The 11,559-nt window shown below is 29.6% G+C and overlaps 1 protein-coding gene across 1 annotated transcript; it reads right to left on the bottom strand.

Annotated features, from left to right (window-relative positions):
- Positions 1-3,705: 3,705 nt before the first annotated feature.
- On the bottom strand, positions 3,706-6,173 carry LOC120076491 (1-aminocyclopropane-1-carboxylate synthase CMA101-like). Its single transcript, XM_039030337.2, has 4 exons — positions 5,921-6,173; positions 5,564-5,695; positions 5,305-5,465; positions 3,706-4,761 (listed from the first exon to the last, which is right to left on the bottom strand). The coding sequence occupies exons 1-4, from the start codon at positions 6,068-6,070 to the stop codon at positions 3,840-3,842; spliced, it is 1,365 nt and encodes a 454-aa protein (XP_038886265.1). The 5' UTR covers positions 6,071-6,173; the 3' UTR covers positions 3,706-3,839.
- Positions 6,174-11,559: the final 5,386 nt, after the last annotated feature.

Genomic DNA, 11,559 nt, shown 5'->3' on the forward strand with positions numbered 1-11,559 from the left:
AGAAGACAAAAAAGATCTCTGAAATCAATGATCTCTCAAATGAAGAACACATAATGATCACACTGCCATGAACACAACACACAACCTTCTTCTTTATTGTGAAAGTAAGTGAAGAACACACTGCCATGAACACAACACACAACCTTCTTCTTGAAATCAATGCAATGCAATATGTATCCGAAATTGTCATAATGATCTCTCAAATAATATATGCGGCAACCCTAGCATGAAAAGTTCTTGAATTTAAATAGCACAGAGGAACGATGGGAAATGTCCACAAATAAAATCTTTAGCTCACCAAAAAGGAAAACATCTCAAATAAAATATTATGCATAATAAGTTAAATAAGGAAAGAAATATTATGAAGATTTGACTTTTAGAAGAACATCCTCTGTGACAAGATCCACTAAAAGTCCAATTAGTCAATGTCAGAAATCTATATTTAGCCAATATCACATTTCCAACATGATTTATTCCAACCTAATTTCAATCAAAGAAGAATGGGACTGGGACATATTTTGGTTTATGTCGGGATTTGTCAAATATATTGTTCATGGAAACATAATTGTCGAACCTACAAATATACTATCTATATATGCGGGTTAACAATGGAGAGATAATTAGTAAGAATAATTGTAGGTCTATAGGTTTGTCAATTTTGTTGATGTAGATTCCATGTACAGTGTGACGTTAATGTAATAGAAAGAGTAGTGTTGACGTAGTAAGAAAGGTAGTGAATTATTTTTATTTGATCCTTGTCAGTAGTAAGTGTAGTGTTGATGTAGTAAGAAAGGTAGTGATCATTATTTTTATTTGATCCTTGTGAATAGCAAGTTTTACACCACCGCAATTAAATCAAAGCTCTTCCATACACGAACAAAATTAACTTGCATACCTTGTATTATTCGATTCGATTGTCAGGTAGTTAATCTTTCTTTGATTGTTTCATTTTGATTTTATAATCAAGAAATCTAGACTTGATTTTGTTGTATTGATTTATTTCCATTAAATCTTCCTTCATTTTGGCTATTTTGAATTGTTGGTTTATATTCTAATTTTCTTGAAGGCAACTTTTGATTTTTGGATTAGATTCTATATTAAAATAATGTGTGATTCTCCTAATTGTCGAGAAAGGTACACATGTCCACGTTGTTTTACTAATTACCGTGTATTTTAATTAAATATTTTAAGTTTAGATATATTTTGGACAGAAAAGTGTGTTTAGATATTTTCCAAAAAATTCTTTTTAAAATTAGATCTTTGTCCAATCGCCCAAACAAAAAAAATATTTATTTGGGAAAACTCAATGAGGAAAAGGATCCTAAAAGAAATGATGCTACGGCCCATAATTAAGAGTAGTCGAACCTATGCAGCCCATTTAAGAATGGGCCGAATGGTTTCATTTCACGTCACTTGGGATCCCAAGCCCAAGCCCATATTATTCCATACTATATAATCTATCTTCTTAGTATAAAAACAAAAAAATAGCATAGTTTAATTGGTTACTATCAACCTCAAAGTCAGAAGTTTGATTTTCTATCCTATATATTGTAAAAAAATAAATATCAAATGAGTTTGATTTTATGTCTTTGTTTCAAATCTATTTAATATGAATTTAATTATTATGGACATATTCTTAGGTATCGATTGAAAAGCTTTTTTGACTCCAAACTTTAGTTGGTAACGATTGAGTGTTTGTACTTTTACATTTGTAAAAATTTAGTTAATAAACTTTAATAAGTAACGATGTAGTACCTATATTTTAAAAATGGTAACAATTAAGTTCCTATTATGAAAAATCTTTTTAAAATTAATTGTTGAATTCATGTAGTGATCTAATCTTTATAGTTTATTAAAAAAAAATTGATTTTCGATCAATATAACGATCTACATGGGTCTTATTAATTAATTTTTTTTCTTTTTCCACCAATTAATTTTCACAAATTAAATGTGATAAAAAAAAACCACATTTAATATCAACTTGATTTTTCAATTCCTGATAGACTTTTTTTGGTATTAAATGTGAGCTCAAAAATTGTTATTTTTTCCTTCACCCACATGTTTTCTTCATTTTCCTCACACTATTATTCGGCTTTGCACCTTATTTTGCTTTAATTTTCTTCGTTAATTTTCTGCACATTTCTTTCTCTAGTACACCCTTTCAATTTATGAAAATTACCGGTAATAACTTGCTAAATTTTAAAACCGGTTTAAATCGACTTAAGAAAAAAAAAACTTTTTTTAAATAAAAAATCTCTTTTTTATTTAAATACTTTTGATAAAAACGAATTACAATATACTTGAAAAGCTACTTTGAGTAGTTGTCAAAAACTTCAATTTCTTCCAAAATGACTTATTTTTTTAAATTAAATACTTGAAAATATATTCCAAACACACTCTAAAGTTTCATATGACGTTTTTAAATCTTGTGAAACTCAGTTTTATGCCATGTTTTTATTTTTTTCTGATAGAAAAGAAAAACAAATATACTAAGGGCCCGTTTGGATTGACTTAAGAAAAAAAATGTTTTTCAAAAAGTTTATTTTTATTTAAACATTTTTGATAAAAATTATTGTTCAAAAACTATTTTAAATGATTGTTAAACACTTCATTTTTTTTTTCAAAATGACTTTATTTTTTAAATTAAATACTTGAAATTGCATTTCAGATTCATAGTAGTAAATGATTAAACATGTTGAATGTACAAAACCTATTTAAGATATATAATTACATTCTTTCCATTTTTGAATATTACCATGGAAAATCTTATGAAGCTAAGTTTCATACTATGTTTATATTTGAAATTCAATTTCAAACTATATAGATTTTTTTATGGCAAAAACTACATGATGATGGTGACGAACAAATATACGGAGTTTATATTTTCAAATAATTAAATGTACCCAGTGTATATGATGAAATCCATGGAATACATATTTGCATAAGATGGAATAATAAATATAAACATAGTATATACGTTGTATTATATTATTTTAATGTACAATTATATTGTTGTGTTTACAACTATGCATGATAGGAAAAACACCCCCAGTATATGTGACTATAGCGAACAAAAGAAAGAAAAAAAATTCTGTACATGTAAATATATACATGAGTTGTATCAGTGTGTATTTATACTTATATTTTGTATCATTTTTCATTTAAAACTTTGATTTTGTTTAATACATCTTAGAGTTCCTCAAAATATGTATATATATATATATATAAAACTACTCACTTAGAGTGATATTAAGTTTTGCATATATATATATATATATATATATATGTTAGAAATTGAATCTTCCACCTTTGTAAATTGTCAAACTCAAGAAAAAAAAACTTTTTAAAAACATATTTGACATATAAATAGGAGATAGAGAGATCTAAATCTTTTACACATTTAATGAACTACAAAGATCTCGACTTATTCCTTTTCAAATAAGAATATATTGGGTTATATTGTATTTTATCTATTTCTTTCATTTTAGAATCGAACAATTATAGTTTGGATGGTTGATAATAATTAATAACAATAAGTATCTTGTTCACTCAACTATATTTGAATAAGTTATGTCTAAGTTATTATTATCATCATCATTTAAAAAAAAAACATTGGTTTCCAAAAGATAATCTCATCATAAAGTGACATTTGTCTATTAGTTCTTAAACTTTAATTTATAATGATATAGTCTCTAAACTTAAATATGAAACAAATTAATAGACAATTCAGTTGATATCTGAAACATCATTACTAAAACTTAATTAAACTTCTTACATATATTAGATTAATTAGGGTAATAAACAAGCAAACAGCTTCGAAAGAAGAAATTTTGTGCATATTAGGCTACACCATTACCACTTAGTTGAGGGCCTTCTATTAACAACAACGGACTTCTTTGGCCTTTGAGAGAGGAGGAGGCAGTAGAGTCCACAAAGGCCTTAAGACGACACATCGCCACCGTCAAAGTGTGTTCCGACATGTTGGCAAAGCACATTCTAAACCAACCGGGTTCAGAGCAATGACAAGCCGAACCGGGTGAGACATTAAGCCCAACCTCACACAAAATCCTCTTCCAAAGCTCCATTTCCTCTTCAAAACTTGGGTACTTCAAAAGATGCCTCATATCCACCCAACAAAACAGACCCGCATTCCCTTTCAAACACCCGATTCCGGCTTTCCGGAGCCCCGACTCCAGCATCGCTTTTCTCTTTAGGATCCTCGTCTTCATTTCCTCCATGTAATTCCCTCGGAATTTGGCGTCCCCTAGAATTTGTGACACCAAATATTGCGTTTGAGACGAAATTAAACCGAAGCTAGACATTTTGGTAGCTGCAGCCACTACTTGTGGGTCGTTTGAATAAATCATGCCTACGCGGAACCCAGGTAGGCCTAGATCCTTGGATAGGCTGTACACCACGTGGATTCGGTCCCAAATTGGGGATTTTTGTAGGCGTTGGTCCATGATGGTTCGGAAATCTGGGGACGAGAATACTGTGGCCGAATATATCTCGTCGCTCACGATGTGGATTGCCTTGGCGGTCGCGAAATCCACTACTAAATTCAGCTCGTTCCGGCTCAATGTGGTGCCTAACGGGTTCGATGGGTTCGTTATTAAAACCCCTTTCACTCTTAATTTCAGCTTCTGGGCTTGTTCCATGGCCTCCTCCATTGCCGCTGCTGTGATTCGGAAACCGTTTGAACTCGAACAGTGAATTGGAATTATTTGTACGCCTGTTCGCCATTTTAGGTCCCTGTCAAACCTGCATTATAGTTTAAATCAATAAAATTCAAATAAAAAAAATACTTGAGTGTAGTCAGATTATTTCTATTAATTATTTATTATGTATAGATCTTCATTGTGCAGCTCAAATAATACTTTATAAAAATATGTCACGTGCAATTCTTTTTTTTTTTAAAAAAAAAATGAATTATCTTTTTTAATTGTATATGGAAAATGGGAGGCTACATGTAATCATCATTCTTCTATTCTTTTGCACGGTCTATTTTAACCAAAAAAGAAAAAGAAAAATTAGATGCATTGGGGTTATATCTAGTTTTATGTATCTCACTAAATTGTCTAATAATAACTTGTTATATTATAAATATTTTTAATACATTGTTTGTGTGTGATGAAAGTGAGATGATGAATTCAAATATTGCACTTTTACTAATCGATAAAAGTTGTCTATAACCTTGTGATTTATGCGAATATTGTTGGGAGTACAGCGTATAGTTTACATGGTACATATGGACAAATAATTGAGTCTGAAAAAAAAAAAAAGGTGATAATGAAGTTTAATTACCCAGGATAGTAAGGAGTGGGAACAAGGAAAGCTTCACCAGGTTCGGCAAGACAAAACATTAGGATCTCATTTGCAGAAGTTGCACCAGCAGTGAGAACCAATTTATTCACATCAAATTTCACTTTGTTTCCTCGTATTTCCGCCAACGATTCAACTAACACCTATTATTATTATTACTATTATTTATTACACACAATATTATTTCCCATTAAAAAAAAATTGAAGGGGTCTTTATGAAAAAAGTATAGTATCTAGCTACCTTTTTAAAAGCAGGCAAGCCATGATAGTCTTGAAATAGAGCCAATTCTCTAAACACAGACACTCCATTTCTTTTCAATCCCAAAGCATCTGGGTTGTTCTCCATCCACTCATCCAATAGGTCATAACATAGCTGCAAATAAAACCATTAATACTATATACTTTTACATCAACGGTTAACGATGGTAATCATAACGATAATACTTGATTATTAACTGGGCTGATCAATAGCCCAACTGATCGATGCCACATGGCAACATATAATTCGACTATGTAATTGGACTACAAATATATATACATATATATATATATACACACGTAATAGTTGCGGTCCAACTAGCAGCCAATAATTAATTACCTTATTTTCGGCGAGACCCATTTGGATAATTCCGGTGGGATTTCGAGTAGGGTGATAAGGGTTCTTCTCGTACTCTTGCCATCCGAAGAAGTAGGAAGAATCTTGACCATGTGAATCATGGCTAGCTTTGGTAGACAACATTGCCATCATGTATGATCAAAGTAGTGTACAATATCTAGGTAGATATATAATAGGGAGAGGGAGAAGGAGAAGTAGAGGGAATATTTTAGGGTTGTATAGAGCTATTGATATTGAAATTTTGTGTGTTTGTGTGGGCACAAGTTAGAGTGGCATTTATATATATAGGGAGGAGAGGAGGTTTAGGGTTCATGAAATTAAAGAGTTGATTTTTTTACCACAAACAGACAGTTTTAGGACTCTTTCATTATCTCTGTCTCTCTCTTGTTAGTTGATTTTGTTTTGTTTTTTTCCTTGGCACTTTATTTGAATACATGATTAGATATTATGGGGTTGGATGCTCTAAGTCAAATAATCCTGTTGTAGCAATACCAACATTTTTTTAAGCTCAAAATTAAAAAAAATAAAATTAAATGCAAATCCAAGAAGGATTTGACTTTTTTTTCCTATTACTAGGCAGAAAAGTGAGTAGAAGAAATTGAAAAGAACTGAAAAGGTATTTTCCATATTTGTCAACCTCTCTTAAAATGAATTGAAATTCATTGTTGGTATTTTAATTGAGTAGTTAATGTATGTTGATTGGAATCAACTGTTATAGGTATCCCATTGTAGGAGAAAAAATTCTAATAGGAAGAGATAATGAATTACCATATCAAATCATATATTGATAAGATCACATACGTGACATTTTAATTGGATTAGTCTTTTTTTTTTTTAAAGGATAGATTGTGAACCAAATCTTTGATTTGAAAGTTGATAATATATATTTATATCAATCGAGGTAGACTAGATTTCGAGAATTGAAAATTAGAGTTAGGGTTAGGTGAAAGTCGTAAAGTAATTTGAATTTCAAAGGGTTGAAAAATATAAAAGTATATAATTGAAAGAGAATAAATTAGTTGGGTGGTAATTTGATGACATGGAATATTGAGAGAAGCCGTGTATGCTTTTGCATATGGAGATATTTCACCGACAATCAGGTGGAACAACATGGCTCCTGCGAATCACATAGCACCTGTCCTATCCATTGACTTTTCTTTCTTTTTCTAATTTTTTTAATTAATTAATTCCATTTTTCTGGGTATATGGTTTGAGTTAATTAAGGGGTGATGTAAATATGAGTGTGTTCGTTCAGTAGATTAATTCAGAATTTTGTGGGACTTAGACAACATTATAAAAGAAAAAAAAAGTTTGGCATTATAAGGAAATATGTATCCTTAAAGTTTTAAGCAATTCCTACCCCGAGGTTGCTCCTCTAAAATCTTTCTTCGATTTTTTAAACATTATCTAATAATTTATTATAAAAGAATCCAGAATCGACACACATATTTACATGATTCATTGATAAAACAAAGAGAGAACAATTGTATTAAAGAGTGTAGAATAAATGGTGCTTCTAGAATTGAGAGTTTATAATTGTAAATAATCATAAATAATTTAATATTTAATTCCAGAATCTTGTACAAGGTTGTTCTAAGTGTCAAATAACAGTTGAAACATTCCATCATAATTAAAGTCGGCAATAATATAATGTGACAAAAAAAATATATTTTTCTCAAAATAATTCCATTAAATTTTTTTTAGTATTGGATCTTCCTTGAGTAAAAATTTGGCAGTAGAGGTGTGCCGTTGGAGGTTTTTCAGGTGGTCCACGAACACGGTATCTTACAATGCTCAGCAGAATTTTACGACCAGATGAAAAAGTCGGAAAAAAAGAGAGAAAAAAATGAAAATAAGGATGTAATGCCACGTGTAAAAGGTGAGAGCAAGGACATGAGTGGTCCATGGGGATTGGCTTACGTTGGATAAGAGGCAAAGGTGGGGTCCACAGTGTTCCAGCCCCATCTTTTGACTCTTAAACCCTTTTGTCGGCCGCTAAATTTTGTCTTTACGACGGATATATTATTCTCATAAATTATAAGAACTACACTGAATTATATAGTTTATTTATTTAAACTTTCATCTAATTACACTGAATTAACAATACACTTCCACAACATCTCCATTTTTACCATTGATAATGACTTCACTCAATTATTTTTAATGTTCTGGCTTTAGTATTTAAATGGTACATGAAAACTATATCCTATTTCTTATCATATCATTGGTTTTAATTTGATTATTTTACGAAAACACTCAGTAATCCACTTGTTCATATAGATATTTATTGCTAAGTCAACGAACAATTGTTTTGTATTTTTCAATTTTTTGTAAAATATTTTATTTCAAAAAACAAATGGACAATAAAATATTTTGTTTCTAAATTCCAAGAATTAATGCAAAATATATAAAAGTTGATAGAACCCAATATGCATGATTTTTTTTTTCTTTTAAAATAAGCAATAATCATGAAAGTTAACTCACCGAGATATGTTTTCAATCAAATCTAAAAATTTATTTAATCATCAAGATGCTTTTTAAAATGCTTACATTTTATGAATTTTAAAGAATATTACTCCCTCTCTACATAGGAGGAAGCAAACGCTTATTACACGGGTCTTTTTAAATATAAAAAAAATCTAAAAATATTTATAATTTAATCAATTTTTTTTTTTTTATAAGTATAAAATACTTTTGAAACTTTTTACTATAAAATCTAAATACTTTTAGAATTTTTCTATTTATAAAATTTTTTCTATCACACGTTAATATATTTTATGAAAGAAAAAGATATTAAAAGTGTATAATATGATAGAAAGTGACACATAGAAGGGTGGGTAAAGTGGTAGAGATATTATCAATATAACTCTTTATTATTTCTCAAAAAAATAAATAAAGAAACAAATACACGTATTTTTTTCCTAATGTAATATATTTAGTCTTTAAAACGAACAATGTAGCTGTGCTAAAGATCGTAAAATAATTCTAAGGGAGAAAGAACAATAAATCCTTAACTTTTACGGAATGTCGCCATCTTAAATTTCAAATTGATAGAGAATCTTTTTTACCGAACTCAGGTTTAGAATATTACAATCCAACAAAATGACAATCAACTTAAACTTAACAACAATTCAAATCTTTGATATATGACTTATTGGAATTCTTACTCCAAAGTTGTTCCGTTGATACTTGTCAATCCTTCAAATTCCTTTACACGTCTTATCTTTGTATATATCATTTTCAAAATTATTACATACTAAATTAGAAGTTTGACTCATTAATGACACAACTATACAAGTTTCAATTCACATCAAAAACCAAATGTCGAACTTTTTAATGGCACTTTATGATTCCAAAGTAGGAAAAAAAAAATGGAAAAGACATAATCCACAGATTCTCTCTCATATATTAGGATAAAACTACCAATCACATTGTAGCAACTAAATCAAATAATTTTTCCGAATCAAAATAATTATAGGGCATAAATTATTCTCAACAATAGTCAATAATAATTAGGGTTTAGGGTCCGTTTGGATTGAGTTGAGAAAAAATTAATTTTCAAAAACCTCATTTTTATTTAAACATTTTTTATTAGAACTGATAAATATATTCGAAAAGTAAATTTGAGTAGTTACCAAACACTTTAATTATTTCAAAATAACTAATTTTTAGATTAAATATTTAAAAATATATTTTAAACACACCCTTTAATCGTTAGAAGTAAAAATAAAATCCTAATGGAGTAGATGATAGATTTAGAAAAATAAAAAAGAATGAATTTTTTTAATATTGAGATAAATAAGGAGAGAGAAAAGTGAAGTTTGTAGTAGTAGTGTTACAGTTTCTGTGAGATAGTGCCAAACTTTGAAATGGCATGTGAGGTTGGCATTGTACTTTGTTTGGGAGCTTAAATAATGAGTGGCATTTGGGTGGGGTAAATTCATTCTAAATCCATACCATCATATTTATTAAGGTGGATTGTCTTAAATCTATCATCTAACATTTTGAATCTATACACTATTATATGTTATTTACGATTTTAGACCTAAAATTTAGGGAGGTGTCAAATATAAATCTTCTAATTCCATTGGTACATTTGTATCTATATTGTTTGATATTCTCCTTTAATAATAAACTTGTCATCTCTCAATTCGTAAATGTAGTTATCAAATTGTTAATGAACCACGTATATTCCTATTTTTTTTTTTTTATTGTGAATTTCATTTTCATCGTACCATAGTAGTCTAATTTTTGGGTTACACAGCATAAATAATTAGTGTGACGTTTGTTTTGGAAATAACAAGTGGGAGGAGAGGAGAGGAGGGGAGAGAAGAGAGAAGGGAGAAAAGGTTAAAAGTTTGAAAATGGAAGAAAGAAGGAGATTATGTGTATCGTTTTGGGGTATGTCTAGAAATGAATTTAATAACTGCAAGTGGCGGTGGAGAAAAAATGGAGCATAGGCAACAACATTTTATTCACTTTGTGGAAAGTCTTTTCAATGTTGCAGACTTTTTGGATTAGACATTCTAAGCTTTAAATGGAAATTCACTGTTCTGCATCACTCCCCACCCTTTTGTAGACCCCGCCCCCTCATTTTTTCTCCTTTTTTTCACTTCCCTCCCCTTCCACATATGCCTCCTCTTCCACTTTTTCTTTCATTATCTCTCTACCTTTTCTCCTATACTTCCATAATTCAATAAAATAAGACATTTATCATCCTTAAACATCTCACATTAAAAGAAAAAAATAAATAAATTTCGTCAAAGTTTCATATTTATCTAATATGGTATCAAGACTTATGAACTCAAACAAACATTTGGATAAAAAAACATTCAATCCAAGAATAGTGAAATTAAAGAGATGCCATCTTAAAAACCGTATTGAAAATTCTACATTAGAAAAAATGAGAGATTTCACACATTTTATAAGATACATCGATTTCATTAATCCCTTGTTTTATTTAATAATTATCATTTTACCCATGGATCAACACTTTGATCCATTTGTAAAATGTTGTCGGTGAATTTTGGTCGGATAAAATTAAGCCAAAAATCAAGATAAGATAATATTTGATCTAGCTTGTTTGAGATTAAGAAAAACTAATCATATCCTAATCCTAGAAGGGTTAAATTAAACATTAGATCAAACCTCCTATAAAAACACTATTATGACTCAATATGAGGTAATCTAAAAACTTTTGACTTCTTTTTTATTATTTAGTTTTCATACTGACTTTGACATTAGAGTCATTTTTCTTTGTTTCTCATATCTACTCTTTTTCAAATTACAAATTTATGGTTGCTGTCTTGTGAAAGTCATGTATATTTTTCCTGTTTAAAATTTGGCAACAACATAAAGTAATGGGTTTATAATATTATTTATATTAAAAAAAAAAGGAAAAAGGGAACTCATGAAAAAAAAAAAAAAAGTTTAATATATTGTTATTAATGAAGTCTCTTGGTGGGTCGACTTGTACTTTAGATGAGATATATATCCACTGTGAAGTGAGGGAGAGAGGGGGAAGAGAGAGTGTTAATAATTGGGGGGAAGAGGCACGTGGGTATGAATTTAAAGTGGGAAGAATGAAAGAAGATTGAGATGAAGATGAAGATGAAGAAGAA

This window comes from Benincasa hispida, chromosome 4, assembly GCF_027475165.1.
Source record: "Benincasa hispida cultivar pf3 chromosome 4, pf3_genome.v1.1, whole genome shotgun sequence".
Taxonomy (NCBI): domain Eukaryota; kingdom Viridiplantae; phylum Streptophyta; class Magnoliopsida; order Cucurbitales; family Cucurbitaceae; genus Benincasa; species Benincasa hispida.